Source organism: Nuphar pumila, chromosome 12 (assembly GCF_984573655.1).
Source record: "Nuphar pumila chromosome 12, dmNupPumi1.hap1.1, whole genome shotgun sequence".
NCBI classification, from domain to species: domain Eukaryota; kingdom Viridiplantae; phylum Streptophyta; class Magnoliopsida; order Nymphaeales; family Nymphaeaceae; genus Nuphar; species Nuphar pumila.
The window spans coordinates 10143619-10166068 of NC_143260.1; the positions used below are offsets into that span (position 1 = coordinate 10143619).

The 22450-nt window shown below is 38.0% G+C and overlaps 1 protein-coding gene across 1 annotated transcript in view; it reads left to right on the forward strand.

Annotated features, from left to right (window-relative positions):
- Positions 1–21361, forward strand: part of LOC149819947 (ferredoxin-dependent glutamate synthase, chloroplastic) — a 105827-nt gene extending 84466 nt beyond the window's left edge. The window contains exons 27-32 of the mRNA XM_089983073.1: positions 13020–13162; positions 13264–13357; positions 13433–13671; positions 13759–13837; positions 20582–20665; positions 20768–21361. Coding sequence (XP_089839199.1) covers positions 13020–13162; positions 13264–13357; positions 13433–13671; positions 13759–13837; positions 20582–20665; positions 20768–20929 — 801 coding nt within the window. The 3' untranslated portion in view covers positions 20930–21361. The remainder of the gene's footprint in view (positions 1–13019; positions 13163–13263; positions 13358–13432; positions 13672–13758; positions 13838–20581; positions 20666–20767) is intronic.
- The last annotated feature ends 1089 nt before the right edge of the window (positions 21362–22450 follow it).

Sequence of the window (22450 nt, forward strand, 5' to 3'; positions counted from 1 at the left end):
GATAAAATAATAAACTTTATTTCATTCTCATGAAATGCTTAAAAAGCATTATTACAAAGGAGAGTAGAATCACCCTTATTTATACACAAGGAGAGAGTGAGAGAGAAGAGCTCTCATAGAGTGGCTCTAATTGTAGTCGTTGGACTAGCTCCAACAGCTACGTCAACTAGTCAAGATCTAGTTGGATCTGGACTAGTTAAGAGTCTAGTTAAAATTGAACTAGACAAAAACTAAAAATACAAAAGAAAAGAAAAACAAATAAATAAAATATAAAATATTATATTATATATAGTTACATTTATGTGCACTTTTTAACACTCCTCCTATGAGCAAAAGTTTGTTTAAAAGGAAATGATATCTAGGAGCAGCGAGAGGTTTGGTGAAGAAATCTGCTAATTGGTATTCTGATATAACATACGACAGATTAGTGGTTCCATGTAGATACTCTTCTCTGACATAGTGACAATCCATTTTAATATGTTTGGTGTGTTCATGAAATGTTCAGTTGCTGGCAATATAGACCGCACTCTTGTTGTCACTGCACATGCGTGAAGTTTGTGTCACTTCAACTCCCATGTCAGCCAGCCGTCTTCTGAGCCAAACTACCTTCGTTGTAGTGGCCATGACTCGGTATTTAGTGTCAGTGGATGAAAGACAGACCTTCTGCTGCTTTTTGAACCGCTACGAAATCATGAATTCACCTAAGAAAATACAAAAACCAGTGTTTGAGTGCCTGTTATTGGGATCACGTCCCTAGTCAGAATCAGTATAAGCAATTAAATCTAATGAAGATGAAGCAAATAAGAAGCGGCCCCTCGAAAGGGAAGACTTAATATTATCTAACAATACGCAAAACTGCTCCCATATGAACAGAACTAGGAGCGTGCTGAAACTGACTAGTTGTGTATACAACGTGTGCTATATCAGGTCTAGTAATAGAAAGATAGGAAAGTGCTCCAATAAGTTGTCTGTAAGGAGTGAGATCATCAAGAGGTTCTCCATCATTGATTCTCATTTTGATGTTAACAACTTTCAGAGTATCCACTTTCTTATCATTTATAATTCCTGACCTGAAAACAATATCAAAAGTAAATTTAGATTGAGATAATAAATAACCTCGAGGGAAATAAGCAACTCCAATTCCTAAAAAATATCTCTATAAACCTAAACCAGTCATTTCAAAATGATTTTTAAGGAGCTTTTTAATGTTTTCAACTCCTTGTTTGTTTCCTTCAGTGATGATCATGTCATCTACGTAAAGAAGAAGAATAATCCCTGCATCAGAAATCTTAATAAACAAAGCACTGTCAGTCATACAAGTTCTGAATCCAATATCAAGCATAACATGACTAAGCCTGTCATACCAGGCTTTGGTGCCTGTTTAAGACCATAAAGAGCTTTTTCTAAACAAAAGGCCTTACCCTGAGGAATACTTATACCAGGTGGTGCTTCCATATAAACTTCTTCAATTAGGTTTTCATTGAGAAAAACATTTTTGACATCCATTTGAAATATTGGTTATTTTCTATGTCATATGGGTGCCGGTGCGGGTGTGGGTGTGGGTGCGGGTCTTCCAAAAAACCCGGGTGCGGGGGTGCGGCAGGGGCAAAAATGTAAAATATATATATATAATTTTGAAGTTTTAACAGTTTAACATTTAATAGTTAACATTGTCATAATATCATTCATCATGCATGCACTATATCAACCTAAATATCAAATTATCAATCAAATAAGTAAAGCAATTACATAAATAGACCTAAATATCAATCAAATAAGTAAAGCATAAAAGAACTAAATTACATACCAAAGTATATCCTGATGAAGTATTGGATGTTAATGATTTTCTTTTTCATCATCAAATGCATCATTAGAAGGAATACTGGGCTCAGCTAAATCCATGTTTGTTATGTTGAAATCATGTTCTCCCTCGAAGTTACACTCTTTTGGGTTTACATCCCAAAATTTGGATGTTCCTTGTCTGCGTTACAAACCCAAATTGAAAATGTTAAATACAATACAAGTATATTTAAATGAAAACTAAGAAATAATCAAATAACTAAGAAAACAAATTAGTACCTGTATTCATCATTGCTTTGCGAAAGTAATCGAAGATTTGAATGAACATATACTAAATCCTCTGCACGCTTGCTGGTGAGTTTGTTTCTCTTCATGTTGTGGATTTGAGAATATGTGCTCTAATTTCTTTCACAACAAGATAAACTAGCAGGCTGCGATAGCAATCTTAATGCAAGACGTTGGAGAAGAAGTGTTTCTGATCCAAATGTTGACCACCACGTGATAGGATCTATATTATCTTCTTCTCTCGCGAAAAATGCCGGTCCATATAATCTCGAAGATGAAAATTTTCAAAACTCTTGTGTGACTTGATGTAGAAGATATGCTTCTGGAAAAAGTCTTGTCATACACATATTTCTATGTCTTGATAGCTCTGGGTCTAAATTTGGAGGGACACGACCAATACCACCAACCCGCCACTTATTTGCATAATATTTTGGATTAAGAGAATGTGTCATACAATGCAAATGAGTGTTGCTCTTATCCCATCTTCTGACTAAAATTGAATGAATATGATTAAAAAAATCTGAATCATCCAATGCAAGATTTTTTTCTTCATGCTTGAAAACTATAGCTTGTATTTTTTCAATCATATTATCCCACATTTCATAAACTCTGTGAAGCATGGGCTCATCCTTATCAACTTCTCTTAACATTTCCCAAATAGGTTGCGTAAATTGAATGAATTATACACTCTGTCCCAAAACTCATCATCAAGAATGAATTTTTTAATTTCTTGAGCCTTGATATCATCATCAGCACGATAGAATGTCCAATTTTCATCAGTCACCATGTTAATCAAAGCATTCTTCACTCTTTTAATCATCTTCATCATCACAATGATGAACGCAAAACGTGTTTCAGCGACCTTCAACAATTTCAAATCAGAATGCCTATTAAATATAGCATTAGCACGATGGTGGTTAACAACAAAATTCTTAATGCTTTTGACATTTTTTTCTAAATCTTCAATCCATGAATATAAAGCATATGCTTGTGAATTTTTTTTTTCTTTGGGGTTGTAGATGCTCTTTAGGGCTAGATTTAAGTTGTGTGCTACACAGGGAGTCCAAAAAATATGAGGGTACTCACTCTCCAAACTCAACGCTGCACTTTTACAAACTAGAGCATTGTCTGTAATGATTTGTACCACTTTCTGATCACCCACTTCTTTTATGACTTCTATAAACAATCCCTTCAAATACTCTGCATTTTTATATTCCCCAGATGCATCAACTGCTTTTAAGAATATTGGGCACTAAGCGAACAAGCAATGAAATTGATTAATGGACGCCTTTGAATATCTGTCCATCCATCAGACACAATAGAAACTCCATTTTGCTCCCATGAATATTTTTTAATCTCCAGCAACCTCTCCACATTTGCTCTCTCTTCTGCAAGTGTGGTTCGTATTTTTTCTGAACTTGGAGGCACATAACCACTTAAATTAAAATTTGTCAAGGATGTTACTAAATCCTTCCAATAAGGATTTCTAGCCGCATTAAATGGGAGTGAACCAGAATAAAAATACCTTCCAACTTTTCTATCCAGTTCTTCTCTTCCATATGTATTGAATGCTGCTTGTATCGTTTATCCACCTCCTACATTGACTTTTCTTTTCTTTTTCAGCATCTTCTTGGTGGCTTGCAAGTGGCACACTAACTGCAGAAGAATCGACCATTGCCTTTCTCTTCTCATATTCTTCTTGTATTTTCTTGTATTGTTTTCGCATTGCCTCATCAACTTTTCTGCAAGCTGAAATGCCATGTGTTGGTATCTTCAACAAATGAGCCTTCACTCTTGTGTAAGACCTAACAAAATCTCTTTCACAGAGCTTGCATCGAAATCTCTTGTTTCCACCACCTCCTTCTCCAGTTTTTGCAAGTTTATCTACATGTACCCATAGTGGCCCCACATCATCAATTCCACTGCAATTATCAGCAAAACTAGCAGCAGAACTCACATGTTGGGATGAGGATGACGCAAGTCCTTTCCCTTTATCCATCATTTTTATCCTGAAAACACACAAAAAAATATATTCAAATTTTCAAATCAATTATACTCGACTCCCTCCCCCCTGTCGAAGAAAACACAGGGAGAAGGGTGGGCTCAGCCCCTCCCCTGCCGACCCAACAAGAGAGTGAGAGCGAGGGGGGCTCGACCCCTCTCCTGCCGAAAACAGAGGGAGCAGGGGGGGCTCAGCCCCTCCCCTGCCGACCCAACATTGTCGACCCAACAAGAGAGCGAGAGCGAGGGGGGCTCGGCCCCTCCCTTGCCGAAAACAGAGGGAGCAGGGGGGGCTCAGCCCCTCCCTTGCCGACCCAACAAGAGAGCGAGAGGGGGGGCTCTGCCCCTCCCCTGAAATCAAAGGGAGTAGGGTGGGGGGCTCGACCCCTCCCCTGCCAAAAACAGGGAGGGGCTCAGCCCCTTCCCTACCGAAAACAGAGGGAGCAAGGGGTGCTCACCCCCCCCTCTGTCGACCCAACAAGAGAGCGAGAGGGGGGCTCGGCCCCTCCCCTGCCGAAAACAGAGGGAGCAGGGGGGGGGGGGGGCTCAACCCCTCCCCTGTCGACCCAACAAGAGAGCGAGAGGGGGGAGGGGCTCGGCCCCTCCCGTGCCAAAAACAGAGGGAGCAGGGGGGCTCAGCCCCTCCCCTGCCGACCCAACAAGAGAGCGAGAGGAGGGGGGGGGGCTTGGCCCCTTCCCTGTCGACCCAACAAGAGAGCGAGAAGGGAAGGGGGTGCTCGGCCCCTCCCCTGCCGATCCAACAAGAGAGTGAGAGGGGGGGGGGGTCCAAAAAAATATGAGGGTACTCACTCTCCAAACTCAACGCTGCACTTTTACAAACTTGAGCGTTGTCTGTAATGATTTGTACCACTTCTGATCACCCACTTCTTTGATATTTAGTTTGGTAATATATCAAACTTTTGGAATAAAGATTTTTTTTGAGTTTTGAAGATTTTCAAAATTTCCTATTCCTTTGATTTCAAGAGATGTACCATCAGCTCTGAAAAAATTTGACACACTTGAGTTATTGTTAAGACATTCAGACAAATTATTGATATTTGGGGTTATATGAAAAGAAACACCAGAGTCAAGGAACCAAGGAAAGTTATCGAGATCGGAGAAGGATGAGACAATTGCCCTGGTTGAGGCTTCAGTTGAGGAAGATGTTCTTTTGAGAAGTGGTTGAAGGATTTTCATTAATTGTGCCATAGACACGGGTGCATCTTGATTTGTTTGATCTTTTGATTCTTGTGATGGACCAACGGATGCAACTTTCTTTTCTTTTCTTCTCTTCAATTTAGGACATTGAGGCCTATAGTGCCCCGGTTCATGACCATGGTGACAAATAACTTTCCTTTTGTCATAATCATTATTTTGTCTAACAAAATGAGGTGGCCTATAAGTGCGCATATAATTTTTCCGTCTAGATACAGCTAGAACGAAATTTTTTTCATTCTTTGGAGTATTCTTTTTGAACATATTTTCCTCTATAGTTAGTTCCTTAATGGTTTCAACAATAGAGAAAACTATTCTTCTAAGTAAAAGAGCCGATTTGGTTGTTTCAAATTCCGGCCTCAAACCATTTATAAATTGGTAAAAATGTTCCATATCGAGTTGTTTTTGGCGAAGCTCGATATCTTCAGGACAATGCCACTTTGACTCAAGAAGAGTAAACTCTTTTCAAAGTTCGGATAACTCATTATAATATTTTCTAATACTTTTGTCTCTTTGAGTCAAGGTCCGAACTTTATCTTGCAAAGTGTACACATGTGCAATATCTTTAAGGGAATACATATTTCTAAGGTACTCCTAAGCCTTATTGGCATAATCGAATTTGGCAAGACTAGAACATTTCTTGATGTCTACGTTATTAATTAGCCAAGACATGATTTTGGCATGCCCAATCCTCCATTCTTTTCACTTTTTCTCATAAGTATCTAATGCCTTATTTTTCTCTCATTCCGTGAGAGGTACCTCTTTCTCATTTTTAATTTTTGTAAGAATTAATTTTGGTTTCGAATCGGAACCATGTACCCACAACCCTTTTCCTCAAATGTGATGCTTCATGATTGAAACCCATCACATAATTGGTATCATTTAATTTTACGGGCATGATGATGACTTTATCATTGTCATCCATTTTTACAAGGGCAAAGAAGAGAGACATATGATGAGAGAGAGAAAAAGAAAAAAAAATATGAGAAAAAAAGGAGAGGACAAGAGTATAATCATGATCTTTGTGTAGCCAACGATCCTCCAAATGCCTTCTTTCTTCAACTATGATGACACAAAAAGCACTTGAACCACGAACAAGGAGATGAATCAATTTTTGTTAGAAAGACACGGAAAACGAGGTGACAACTCTTCCAAGATCTAAAAGCTTCCAAGCTCCGATACCATGTAAGAAAATGATGATCTTCCATGAAAGCACAAATGCTTGTAACAGAATCATAACCCACAAAAAGGCACAAATGAAAGAACTCAAAAGATAAAATAATAAACTTTATTTCATTCACATGAAATGCTTAAAAACCATTATTACAAAGGAGAGGGGAATCACCCCTATTTATACACAAGGAGAGAGTGAGAGAGAAGAACTCTAGAGAGCTCTCATAGAGAGTCGTTGTGTAGCCGTTGGACTAGCTCCAACAGCTACATCAACTAGTCAAGATCTAGTTGGATCTTGACTAGTTAAGAGTCTAGTTCAAATTGAACTAGACAAAAACTAAAAATACAAAAGAAAAGTAAAAGAAAATAAATAAAAATATAAAATATTATATATAGTTACATTTATGTGTACATTTTTTACCAGTTGTGTCAATTTATCTGTAAGGTGATGCCACTGTGAATAAGCGTGTTGTTAGTATTGTAAACAATACTCAATTAAGAAATCCCATTGCACAGGGTTACACAGGTGTATCTCTCCACACTAGAGAAAGATGAATGAGATAGAGTTACCACTGGATTTCTTGCAGGTTTGACAAGACCTTGTCAAGCTCATAATATTTAACTAGTCAAAAGCATAGTGCCAGAAATATTGACACATTGTGTCTGCAGACAACCCAGTGGGGTGGGAGTGTCCTTGGTACATAGCTTATCATTCTATAGGCACTCATCCTATGTATTATTATAAACACCAGCTAAAGTAATCACAGTTTATGTTGCAGGCTGCATTGGTGTTCTTTCAGATTTCTTTTTGCTATATTTGATGTTTGTTGATTTCAGTCAACCCTAGATTGTATTTGAGAGAGAGAGAGAGAGTGCATGATTTTTCATTAACCCTAATCACCTATTTAAATAGGTGATTAGGTGGAACGAAATTACAAACAGGTATACGTAATTATACAAAATTACGTATGACCACCCCAAGGATTATGAATATTAATATTGAACATTTTAACGCTCCCCCTCAAGCTGGAGCATATATATCTATCATGCTCAGCTTGCTGCAACATCTTGAGAAATCGACACTTGCGAGAGGCTTGGTGAAGACGTTTGCTACTTGGTTTTCAGAAGTCACATGACTAGTAGAAATATGCCCTGCCTGCACTAAGTCACGTATATAGTGACAATCAACTTCAATGTGCTTTGTTCTCATGAAAAACTGGATTGTTAGCTATACTGATTGATTATCACACATCATCACCATTGGGGATGGAATCATCACTTGTAGATCCTTTAGAATGGACCGAACCCACATCATTTCAGCAGCGGTTTGAGCCATAGCTCTATATTCTGATTCAGCACTGGAACGAGCTACCACAGTTTGTTTTTTACTTCTCCAAGTAATTAAGTTGCCTCCGACAAACACGCAGAACCCTGTGGTGGACTTTCTATCATCGATGGCCCCTGCATAGTCTGCATCTGAGTACACAATTATATCAAGGTTGGAGCTTTGTTTATATAGCAATCCCTTTCCAGGGGAAGATTTCAAATACATGAGAATCATCATAGTTGTCTGCCAATGCACTCGAGTAGGTTTGTCCATGAATTGACTTATCTTGCTCACGGTTAAGGAGATATCTGGCCTTGTTACAGTGACATATAAAAGTTTACCAACCAAGGATCTAAAACTTCTACTGTCAATAGGTTTTGCTTTTTCATCATATATATGCAGTTTAGGATCCATGGGTATATTGGCTGGTTTGACGTCTAACATCCCTGTCTCCTGCAGTAGGTCAAGTATATACTTTCTCTGTGATAGAACTAACCCCTCACTGTTTCTGGCCACCTCTATGCCCAGGAAATATCTAAGAGATCCGAGATCTTTTGTGACAAAGTGCTTCTGAAGATGAATCTTTGTGTCCGAGATGTCCTTTGCACTACTCCCTGTAAGAATAATATCATCTACATATACAACCATAATCACAATACCAGCGGAGGTTTTCTTAATAAACAAGGCGCGATATGAAGACGACCTGTTGAAGCCAAATGCAGACATAATTTCAAATAACTTCTGAAACCATGCACGGGGACTTTGTTTAAGACCATATATGGCCTTCTTTAGTTTGCACACCTTGCTACACTCCTCCTGAATCTGAAACCCGGGAAGTTGCTGTATGTACACAATCTCAGACAGATCCCCATATAAGAAGGCGTTTTTCACATCTAAGTGACATAAACTCCACCCATAATGAACAACTATAGATATGACGAACCGAATAGTCCCAAGACGGGTTACTGGAGAAAAAGTCTCAAAGAAGTCAACTCCATATGTTTGAGTATATCCTTTTGCGACTAACCGGGCCTTGTATCTTTCGATTGAGCCATCCGAGTTATACTTAATGATGTAAACCCACTTACATCCAACAATATCTGCATCAGTGGGAGGAACAACCAACTCCCATGTGTCACATGTGAGCAAGGCATCCATCTCAACCTGCATCGCTTGCTTCCACTTAGGATCTAATAACGCTTGATGCTGATTAAGTGGGACAAAAGTGGCAGATAAAGCAGAGATAAAAATTTTCATGTGAACACCAAGTCGTGCCTCAGTAACAAACTTGGAAATAGGATGTAAGGTGCATTGTCTTTTACCTTTTCTGAAAGCGATAGGTCTATCATCATCAACATTAGACATCTCAATATTTTCAGGAGAACTTACTTTTGAAGAAGGTGGTGATGTAGGTGTTGATTCAGGTGGTGATCTGCGAGTGTATACCAGAGGAGGATCATGATACCGAGCAGTTGAGGAAGACTGAGAGAATGTTTGAGAAAATGACTCCAAGGGAAAAGGAGGAATATGAAGAAGCAGGGTATCACCATGTTCAACATGTAGTCTGGATGCAGTGGTAGAAAAAAAAGGAATAAATTCAAAGAAAGATACATCCGCACTAATATACTCTCGACGAGAGATGGGATCATAACACCGGTAGCCTTTTTATTTTTTGGATATCCAAGGAAGACACACTTGATGGCTTGGGCAGATAATTTATCAAGGTTAGGTCCAAGTTTATGAACAAAGGAAACACATCCAAATACTTTTGGAGAAATCGAGAACAGTGGAGCATTAGGATAGAGAATTTGAAAAGGGATTTGTTCTTCCAAGGATGAAGATGGCATACGATTAATGAGATAACAAGCAATGAGAATAGCATCCCCCCAGTATGAGGGTGGCATATTTGATTGCAACATAAGAGTACGAGCAACATCGAGTAGATGCCTATGTTTTCTCTCTGCAACACCATTTTGCTGAGATGTACGAGCACAAGTAGTTTGAGGGCGGATGCCACGATTACGATAAAATTGTAACAATTCATTGGATTTGAACTCAAGAGCATTATCAGTGCGGATAATCTTGACAAGAGAATGAAACTGAGTCTTTATTTCAATGACAAAAGACATAAGAATGGAGGCAACCTCCGACCTTTCTTTTATTAAGAAAACCCATGACATTCTGGAAAAATCATCAACAATAACTAAGTAATAACGACACTGAGATCGACTAGGTACTCTACTAGGTCCCCATACATCAACATGCAAAATCTCAAATATTGCTTGACTCGAAGGGCTCTGACGAGAAGGAAAGGAGCTTCTGTGATGTTTGCCCAATTGACAGGCGTCACACTGAAATGAGTCAGATGGAGAAATATGAGGAATAAGTCTACGAAGCTTTGGCAAAGGAACATGACCAAGACGGAGATACCACTGATAGTTACTGGAAGATGGCTCAAACACAGAATTCATGGATCCAACTGGCTGATGAAGATAATAGACACCACCCTTTTCGTGGCCTCTACCAATCCTCTTCCCCGTCAGCAAGTCCTGAAAAATACAACACACAGGATCAAATATCACTCTACAGTTATTCTCCTTAGCAATACGACTAACAGATAGTAAGTTCTGAGGAAATGAAGGAGCATGAAGAACATTAGTCAATTGAAGTGTGAGGGATATAGGAATGTTTCCCTGGCCTACAACAGGAGAAGATCTCTCATTAGCAAGTATAACATTGCGAGGTTCAACAATAGGGTGTAACTTAGAAAAATTATGGGAAGTTCTACACAAGTGTCTAGAGGCATCCGAATCAATGATCCATCTACTACCTTGATAACTCAGACTATCACTTGTAGAGCATGCCACATCAGCAACCAACATAGGAACGCTCGAACTAGGAAGTCAGTGAGACACCAATTCATCATACTCTGCACGACTTAGAATAACCGAATCGCTGGAGGAGGTAGTAGGGGTCTCTGCCTCGAGTTTAGCAACTTGAGCCTTGGACACATTCGGTTTAGATGATGGAATAGGAGGTCAACCAGTCTTATCCCAGCACCTATCTTCAAGATGTCCAAGTTTATCACAATATGTACATTGAAGCCTTCCTCTTCCTTCAGTACTGTGTCCGCGACCTCTTCGAAAATTCAAGAAAGTACCTCTTCCATGACTTGAGGTGATTGCTAGGGCTGATGTCTGTGATTCAGATTGAGTTTGAGGAAGAGTAATGGCAAGCCTACTCAGACGATTATAGGCTTCTGCAAGAGTAGGAACATCAGAACTAGTTAGCATTTGAACTTTGGCAACTGAAAAATCAGATGATAACCCTGTAATGAACCAGGCAACCATAGTTTGCTCTTGATGGGTCTTCTGTTTGGTGCAACATAAGGGTTTGTGTGCATTTAGCCTCTCAAAAGCAAATTTAACAGAGGCATAGTATTGGGCCAAAGTCTGATCTCCTTGTTGCAACTGATAAATCTCCTGCTCAACTTGTAGAATACGACTCACATTGGTTTCATGAGAATATGTATCACGGAGATTGTCCCACATTTGTTTAGCTGAGGTGTAATAAATCAGTCCATCAGCTATATGAGGTTGTACACTGTTCATTATCCATGACATCACAATGTCATTGTCTTCGTCCCAGGAGACATATTTTTCTATTCTTTCAGTGGGCTCCAATTCCAACAGGATATGCTTTTTTCGATGACCCGAAACAGACATCATGAAGGTGTGAGACCACCTTGCATAATTAGTGTCATTTAGCTTAATTGAGGATCCATATGAAAAGGGATTCACAAAGGCCTTATATTCACCAATGACTTCTGTTTTTTGGTCGTTATTTAGAGCACGTGAATCAGCCATAATGACAAAAAAAAATTGCTCACCAAGGGCCGCAACAAGACACTACCAGAAATAAAAAAAAAAATCGCAACAAGGGTCACCTGCCTGTGTAATCTTCTTCCAAATCTGAATGGCGATCAGATCATCACCCCACCCACAAACTAAAAATATTCTGTTGCAATGACTATCGACTTCAAGACTGAAAAAATTTTCAGCAAAGAAGACCAACTTCAAGACTGGAACACCTACCAGTTAATCTTCACAATAATGATCTGATCACCGACGTTTTTCTTATGCAACACGATAATCATACACAGACCCACAAGCCGATCGTGATCCATAGCATCTAGACCTTCTTCACGCTTCCTGATCAGCAGCAGCGTCATCAGCTCCATGGCATCTTGTCCTTCTTCACAATCAGAGCATCATTACCAGGATAAACACCAGCACACGATCACGGTAGGCAAGTGACCTCAACACCAGCAGGGAGGAAGACGCAAACACCACTGGTCACGGCAGCACAGTAACGGTCACAACACCAGCACGCACGACCTGCACTGCTCACGGCAGCACGTCACCAGCAGTGGGAACATGATTACGGCAGCAAAAAGGTTTTAATCTACAGCAGATCACGATGATCAGCGACACCCACTTCTACTTCACCCTTCACGACCAGCAGCATCCTCGAGCAACAGCAGCAGCAGCAGCGTCATCCCAGAAGGGAGACCCGCTCTGATACCATGTTGATTTCAGTCAACCCTAGATTGTATTTTAGAGGGACGAGAGAGAGAGAGAGAGAGAGATTTCATTAACCCTAATCACCTATTTAAATAGGTGATTAGGTGGAACGAAATTACAAATAGGTATACGTAATTATACAAAATTACATATGACCACCCCAAGGATTATGAATATTAATATTGAACATTTTAACAATGTTAACTATCCTTTTAGGTACACGTGATATCTGCTTAGCATATTATATCTAACTGGCTACTCCCTTTCTTGTTCTGAAAGTGGACTCCATTCCTTTAGTGACATATGATAGTTCACCATAGGCTATCTCTCTTTTGAGCAACAGAAGTTTCTTTTTTTTTTCATGCACCGATTTTGCACTCCTAGATACAGAACAAATCATTACAGGCCATGATTACTAAGGGAGATTTTATGTCATTTGAGTTAGTCATGTTTTTTATACTGTTTAATAATTTATCAGGAAGGTTTTCTATGTCATCTGTTTAAGCATGGGGAACTGTTGTTTCATGTAAACAAAACCAATATTTTTAATTTGGAAATTGGAAACTTTTTTGGTAGCTGATACTCGTAAGTTCTCATGTTACTTGTCTGTTTCTGGAATATTTGCTTGTTTTTAGATAGCAGAAGCAATTGAACAAGAGAAAGTGGTGAACAAAACTATAAAGATCTATAATATTGATCGTGCTGTCTGTGGCCGTGTGGCTGGTGTTATAGCGAAAAAATATGGGGACACAGGATTTGCTGGACAGCTGAATATAACGTAAGTGCATCTTTTCTGGAAATTTGTAGGAAAGGTTTGAGCTGTTTCAGTGACCTGAAATAAGCATTTGCAAGCACTTAGATCTATGTTCCTTGGTTCAGATTCACAGGGAGTGCAGGGCAATCTTTTGGGTGCTTTTTGACCCCTGGAATGAACATTAGGCTTGTTGGTGAAGCTAATGATTACGTCGGAAAGGTATTGGAAATGCAACAACTGTTAACCTGTTTGTGTTGGAGAGTTCTATTGTTAGTAATATATCCCTGTTCACAGGGCATGGCTGGTGGTGAACTTGTGGTTACTCCAGTCAAAGAGACTGGATTTACTCCTGAAGATGCAACTATAGTGGGCAACACTTGCCTATATGGTGCAACTGGTGGTCAAATCTTTGTAAGAGGAAAGGCTGGAGAACGGTTCGCAGTGAGAAATTCTCTTGCTCAAGCCATTGTAGAGGGTACTGGAGATCATTGTTGCGAGTACATGACTGGTGGTTGTGTCATTGTACTCGGAAAGTATGTCTCTTTTCATTCTAATTCTTTCATTATCTTTGGAACTATTTCCATGTTCCAGTGAGCACTATATTTCTCTGTTTTTGATAGAGTTGGCCGAAATGTGGCTGCTGGCATGACTGGTGGGTTAGCTTACATTCTTGATGAAGATGACACACTTATTCCTAAGGTTGGTGCCTATTCTTGGGGCTTTTCAGTAGAATACATTATCGAGAATTAAATTGCATTTGGGGGATATTTGTCTGGATGTCTGATGATATTATCTTTTTCTTTTTTGAGATTTTGAACTGTGTTAATAATCATCTTGATCCTCATGGTGCAGGACTAATGACTCTAGTCATTTATTGCATGTTCACACTAGCCTTTTTTTCCCCTTTTTTTTAAAGCACTATCCATGTATATAGTTTCACTAGCTTATTGCTTTCCAAGTGACTGCTGAGGTGATCAATAACTGAATTTACTGACAGAACTTTTGATGATATAAAATAGAAGCTATGACATGACATCAGGAGAAAAGTAATATTTTATACTCTTCTACACTAGCTGTTGGAGTTCTTCTGTCAGTGTCACCCACGTTCTCTGTTGTTCATGGGTTTTTCTTGTTTGACAATAGAGAGAAGAGAGGAGATGCACAATGGAGAAGAAACTTCATTAGAACGATGAGGAAGAGAGAGATGCATGCAACATATAGGGGTCAATTCCTCTTATTACAATCTCATAACTAAAATACCCCTATCAACATAAATAGTTACAACTTAGATTCAAACATGAAAATCTGGACTATTTGACCATTATAACATAGACAACTTTGACTCTACTACTACAACGCTATGAGTACATGCATACTTTAACACTCCCCTTCAAACTCGAGATGTGAAAACAATCATCTCGGGTTTGGTGAGATGTTCAGAAGAGAGAAGTAGAGAAGCTTTTGGTAAAGAAATTTGATATCTGTTGTGCCGAATCAACATAGAACTGGGAGATAATGCCATCTAAATATGCACTTCTAATAAAGTGACAATCAATCTCGATATGCTTTTTACACTAATGAAACTCTGGATTTTAGCTATATAAATAGCACTTTGATTGTCACAGTACAATTTTGTCCCACTAGTCAACTTTGCTCCCATATCTTCAAGTAGCCATCTCAACCATATTTTCTCAACAGTAGCCTATGCCATAGCTTTATCTCAACTTTTGTGGTAGATAAAGCTACCCTTTGTTGCTTTTTACTCTTCTATTATATTAAAGAATTATAAAAAAGTACAAAATCCTGATATAGAATATCTATATTTGGATGATCCTCTAAATTCTGAATCGTGATACGCTCTCAGCTTCAACTTTGATAATGTAGAGAAAAACAATTCATGATGCATGGTGTCACGAATATATCGAATGATTCTAAGAACAACTCCCAAATGGACTGATCTGGGAGCACTCATGAATTTAGTTGTCAAAAGTTGCACCTAGGCTCCGCCTAGGCAGGCTAGGCGCAGGGCCACTGCCTAGGCTTAGGGGTCTAGGTGGTAGGGCCTTGTTTTTTGACCTAGACTGCCTAGGCTGTCCCCATCTAGGCTGGAGAGACATGGTTGTCTTTTTTAATTTTTTTGTCTCTTTCATTTTTTTTTCTGTTTCTTCTTCCTCCTGCCCAAAAAGCTTTCTTTTTCTGTTCTCTCCTTTTCTTCTTCTTCTTTTGCTTTTCTTTTTTTTCTAATTCCTCCTCCTTTCACCCCTACGGCTACTCTTTTTCTTCCTCTTCCTCTTTTTCTTCTTTTTTTTCCTTTTCTTTTTTTCACTTCTTCCTCATGTCACCCCTCCACTCTCTTCTTCTTTTTTATTTTTCTCCCTTTTTATCTTTTTTTTTTTTACTTTTTTGTTTACATGTATTCATGTGTTTTTGACACACACACACACACACACACACAGATATATATATATATATATATAGGGTTAATCTAACATTAAACTACTTGTGTTTAACATTATATGGATTCAACCTTATTAAAATGACTAAAATACCTTTAAAAGAAGGCATTTTAAAAATACATGATTACTTTTTAAGGTAAAAAATGTAACTTTGACAGATTAATAAAGTTACTTTTTTGAAAAAGGTGATTGACTTTTTAATTCTCTCTAAGTTCAAAAGACTTATAATGCCCATAAAAGTAAGCATACATTTTCAAAAATACCATTCTTTTAATGTTTTTTTAGTCATTTTAATATGGTTGAATTCATCTAATATTAAACACAACTAGTTTAATGTTAGATTAACATATATATATATATATATATATATATATATATATATATATATATGAGAACGGGGTTCATCCTATCCCTTTTTTTCTTTACGTCACCATTAAGACCCTCTAAATATCAAAGTTTTAGGTGTTTTATGCTCAATTTAAACCATTAGATGTGTTTATCAATACTTATTTATTGAGAAAAAAACTTTGTTTCAAATTGATTTGATGTAAAAAATGTGAACATCTTTTCATGAAATTTTAGTACGATATCAACCGATGTTTTTTTTACCTTTTTAAAATACACATGAACATAAATATGCTTAATCAATTATATGTTATCCATTAAGCAACAATCATAAACACATCTAACAGTTAAGATCGAGTATAAAACATCTAAAAACTATGATTTTTTGGAGGGTCCTAACAATGACCTAATGAAATAGGGGCAGGTATGTATGTATGTATATAGAGTAATCGGATGGTGTGCCCCAAGTTTTGGTGGATGTTCAATATTATGCAATTTCATAATTTTGCAACATGTTACATTGAATTACACACTTCATCCATAGTTACAATAATATGTTTGTTACTAAATTTAACTATTTATTTCAAAAAATTTGCTTTTCTTGCTTTTTATTTTTTTGGTCTTGCCTAGTCCTTTTTAGGGTCTCCGGCTAGCGCTTTTGACAACTAAGCTCATGAATTGATTTTCCACATGCATTGCAAAGGTAATGTTAGGATCAGTGTTGTGAAAAGCGTTGAGGCGTAGCGAGGCCCTCCACCAAAAACCGAGGCGAGGAGTAAGCCTCGAGGCGTAAAGCGTAAGCCTCAAATATTTTTTTTGAAAACTTTAAAAAAATTATAAAAAATATCTAAAAATATAAAGAAATAAAGAAATAAAGAAATAAATAAATAAATAAATAAATAAATAAATAAAGAAAGAAATAAAGAAATAAAGAAATGTTTTATTGATGAAATAACAACCAATAAGAAATAGAAAATCTCAAATAAGTACTAAAAAATATGAGATTAACATATAATAGTAACTAAAAACTGATTACATAACTGGAAAATATATGAGATTAACCAAAAAAAGTTAAAATATACTAAGAAACTGATTACATAACTGAATTAACTGGAAAATATATGAGATTAACTGATTCCCAAAAAAGGGGGACGCTTCCCCCCACGCTTCGGAAGCGCGAGGTTTCGCGCTTCCCCTTTTAGCTAGGCGCTTCCGGTAACCCTGGATTAACCTATAAAAGTTAAAATATATGAGATTATTCTAAAAAATATGAGATTAACATCCAAAAGTAACTAAGAAATCGATTACATAACTGGAAAATATATGAGATTAACCAACAAAAGTTAAAATATACTAAGAAACTGATTACATAACTGAAATAACTGGAAAATATATGAGATTAACCTACAAAAGTTAAAATATATGAGATTATTCTAAAAAATATGAGATTAACATATAAAAGTAACTAAAAACTGATTACATAACTGAAAAATATATGAGATTAACCGACAAAAGTTAAAATATACTAAGAAACTGATTACATAACTGAAATAACTGGAAAATATATGTGATTAACCTACAAAAGTTAAAATATATGAGATTATTCTAAAAAAATGAGATTAACATATAAAAGTAAATAAAAAACTGATTACATAACTGGAAAATATATGAGATTAACCAACAAAAGTTAAAATATATTAAGAAACTAATTACATAACTGAAATAACTGAAAAATATACGAGATTAACCAACAAAGGTTAAAATATAGTAATATACTAAGAAACTGATTACATAACTGAAATAACTGGAAAATATATGAGATTAACCTACAAAAATCTTGTTGATCATAGAAATCTTGTAAATTTTTTTTTTTGTGCCTTGAGGCGCAGAGGGCCGCACCTCAAGGCAAGGCGCACCTTTTGCGCCTCAAGGCACGTTTTTGATAACCATGGTTAGGTTTGAAAATGTTCAAATAGTTCAAACTTCCCACAAGCTGCTGTAATGAATCAAGTGCCTTCAATAAAAAACAAAGTGTCCACCGAAGTTCCAAATGGACAATATTCAAACTAGTCAACACTATGGTGACTAGTTCAAAAAAAACTAAATAAAAAGAAAAGAATAAAACAAAAGGAAAAAAATATTTACAGAAAATATAAATATATTTATATATATACATATATAATACATATATATATATACACATGCATATATGTATATAATACATATACATACATTAGTATGTATATATATGTATATATGTATATATATATATACAATTTAACACTCCTCAAACTTACGGTACAATGATCGAAAGTTTGCCTAAAAGAAAGTGAAATCTAGGAGCAACGAGAGGTTTGGTGAAGAAGCCTGCCAACTGGTATTCTGATAAAATATACTGAGATATATGTATGTATGTCTATATACATACGTATATTTTTCTATATATATGCATATATGAGTGTATATGTGTATATATATTATATATATTTAATTGTTTCTTGTTGTAATATGTTTTGACCATGTAGCGGCATTTTGGTCATTTTATGCATGTAATAACTACTGCCCATTAGGGGCAGACCTGTATTTATTTGTTTCTGTTAACGGAGGCCATTTCTTTTCCCCGAATTAGTTGCTGCGTCATTACACTTCATATCCACATGTGAACGTTGGGGCTTTACATCTACTCGAGATGCCCCCATGACCATTTTCATTGAGCAGTTATGCCTGGCTGCTTCGATTTCTTCCCTGGTGACAGTACCCAAAGGAGCCAGTGCCATTAATGCCTCCTCAGAGACACAACCACCGGAGTCAGCATTGTTTAGTTGCAGAAAAAATGCTCCCGTCCTTCAACTAGTGCCAGAAAAAGGGAACACCGGTGCCTTCTGTTTTCTTTGCCACACCTTGGGAGACTGCTTGTCTTTCCATTTTTGGGTGCAACTTGGAAGGGGAATGGAAATCGAACCCACCAGGAAGTCGCACTTTAGTCCCTGTTGGCCATGGCCCATTATCTCCTTCCCAGCTGCGTCCCTCCTCACTGTCAGTGACCTGACCCGCATTTCCTTCAATCCCGTCTTGCTTTGGCTCCGGCATACAATCAAGTTCGGGTCATTTGCCTGCATGGGGCACACACAATGTCTACAAGCATTTCGGTGTTTGAAGTTTACACAAGTGCACTTTTCACAAACCCAATCGTCAGTTCCTGGACATTACCGTTTGCCACCCCTGGTACTTATTCTGGAAATCAGTCTTCCCTCCCTTCTCACTAGCGAGGTTGTTCACTCGTTTCAATTCTTGTATTGTCTGGAATCTGTCTTCCAATGAGCCGCCATTACCGGGCGCCTGGTTGATACCCTCAAGGATTGGGTCCATAAAGAAGAATGGGAAAGTTGCCGTCCTATGAAGCCGTAGATGATGCAAGATAACTGTAGGCACCCCCCAAATAAACCTGTGTACATCTTCCTGCGCTAGAGTGCCCGCCTCCAAGCATTCTTTAAACGTTCTGGAGAGCCAGAGAAAGAGTGTCTGGTTCGCCTTTAATGAGGTCATACTGTTGTGTGAAATATGCCATCTCGATAGGGAGCACCTGAGCTATTGAAGGCTGCCTTGTTGGTGGCAGCCCTCTGGTTCCAATGGAGACCAGCCACCTTCCTCCCCTGCTGCTCTTTCATGTCCCTTCGGGTGTTCCAGAGTTAAGCACGACTATTTCCTTGAGGGCTCATACTAAAGCAACAGTTTCCAGTAACGAGAAAACCGATCAAAAAGCCTTCAAAGAAATAAGAAAACATTCATCCGAGCTTAGCTTTCCCTTTCTGGAGCTGGATCTGTTTCTGCCTGAGCCTGAGGTGCCTCCATTTCATTGCTTCACTTGCTTTTATAATAGGAATGAACCCATGACTGAGTTTCACTGGTAAACTTGCTATTAATTTTTTAAGCCATTAGATAAGAAATTCATTGTGACTTGACGTTGGTTGCTTGCACGGTTACATAGGTCAACAATGGCATGTAGGACTGGTCCAGTTCTCATAGGCAGAGAAGATCAGAACCCTAGGGAGCACATAATTCTGATTAAACCTAAGGTTTACTAGATACTTCCTCATGAACCATTGTGGGAAAGTGTTATAACTTGGAATTCACATGGTAGGCACAGCCTGTCATTATAATCAATGTGAAAATGATGCCAGTTGATTGTGATAGTATACAATTTTTATCAACCGCTCGGCTGAGGTTGGCTTGGCAAATTGATGATCCAGTTAGCCCATCCAAGAAAAAAGGCGACCTGTTGCCTAGCCCTATGAATTTCTGCTTCCTGAGGTTGTCCGTCTTTGAGCAATGATTTCCAAGTCATCAGTTTAGACTGTAGTGTTTTCTTTTCGTTAAATAATGAATGATTATTTCCACTGGTATTATATGATATTCTGGTACACATTTTCTATTTTCCAGCCAAAATCTAGATATAGGTGTTGCTTTTGTGGATAATGTGGATGTTTTGTTTGGAATGATGTAGACTTCTAGGGAGATTCAACTTCAGCCTGTACTTTTAATGGACAACTATTTTTATTTTATTTCCTGCTTCAGAAAGGGATTCTTTGTTCTCTCAACCCCCTAGCTCACCTCTGGGCTACCTTCTGTTACAATAATGTAGGTAAACAAGGAGATTGTCAAGATCCAGAGGGTGGTCACATCAGCTGGACAGATGCAATTGAAGAGTTTTATAGAAGCACATGTGGTCAGTGCTATCTTCTATGATTTACTTTTGTGGTTGCTCGAAGAACAAATAAGCAATTCTTGTTTATGATGCTGAAGTTTGCTTTATGTTCTTTATTTCTAGGAGAAAACTGGTAGCAGCAAGGGATCTTCTATCCTTAGAGAATGGGATCGATATTTGCCCTTGTTTTGGCAATTGGTGCCCCCAAGTGAGGAAGACACACCAGAGGCCTGTGTGGACTTTGAGAGCACAACTGCAGGGCAGGTTACACTTCAATCAGCTTAGGGAAACTGGATCAATAAGCTGATTTGAATTACTTGCAAGTCATGCGCAGGAATCACATATGATGATATCTCAGGTTCATTGTTGGCATGCATCGCTTGATGCTGAAATTGAGTTCAAGATGAAAAGGGTGTCCTCTAATCTTATCCAGTTGAACCCTAGTTGTGAGTATCGTCCTCCATGCTCTGGATCATGCTGAGCCTCCATCTTCATCTTCTAATAATTGGAAGCCCAAATAGGGCATCACTGTTGCCTGCGTAGCTCCTATTGTACATTGAAAACATTGTATTGATTAACCCATTTCATGGGTTTCCATATCCTTTGTGGAATATGGTGACTATAAGCTCCTGTAATCTAAGATAATTTTGTGAAATTTGCATTATTATATTCAGGTTGCATCAATGACGCTATCTTGCATGGTAGCATGTTAGGAAACCTATTGTAGTCTGTGTTTGTTTTGATCAGACATTATAGTGGTAATGCTTCACATATAGGTCTTTGACTTGTTTTTCAACGCATGCCTATTATGTTTGAAATCCTTGTATATATAAAGTGAACTTGCTGTATCCCATAATTCAGAGTTCAAATGGTCGCGTGCATGCAAATGAATCCAGAGTTTTGGTAAGTCTGATCTGCTTGGATTTTGATCTTTTGTCAATCAACTTTTTGTGTTTCTCTTTTGATCCTTGGTATTCCAGAGCAACGTTGCAGAACTGTATGAAAAATGCCTTGACTGTGTTGCATGTAACACACAAAATCTCTGCCACGTAAAAGGTGTTGCGAATTGATAACCTTATTGATTAACTGTCAGTGAAATGCTGATAAAGACAATGCAGAAGCTTTGTCATGCACACACCACTCTTTACCTCCATTATGTGACATCAAGTTTTCATGACATATACGGGTTCCTAATGTAATAATGGCCATGTTTTTATAGGGTTACACCCTTCTTTGATGTTATTTTGGCAATGTTTGGGAGACTTGAATCGGAGGTTGTGTTGTGGTTTTCGCCATGCTCTCATATTCTCTTGCTGTTTGGCAGCAGTGGCGTTGCTGAGACAATGCATTGAGAATGGTGTTGTTATCCCCATCACCACATTTCAACAGCTTTCAAAAGAGGATGTTTTTGGCAACTCCTACATTATACATTTTCAACACACTGAAACGGTGTTTCCATCCCGTCACAAGGCTCCCAAACATAACCTATAATGCACTTTGCAATACAGGTAAGGTCTATGGTAGCAGATAGGATCTTATATAAAAGACCATCTAGGGAGTGCTCTCCATGAAAATCAAAAGTGGATCTAAGTCCTCAGTGGTTCCTATCGAATAAGAAGTCAGCTGTTGATGTTGACCAGGGGTGCATGCTCTCCATGCGAACAGGCAAACCTGTTGCCACTTCATATTTACTGTTGCCGTCCAGTTCAGTAATTTTTATGCCGTGATCAATTTTGCTTGTAATTGTAATTAAATTAGATATGTGGATATATATTCGCCAAAACAGCGGCCCCTCCCTAATGGAGG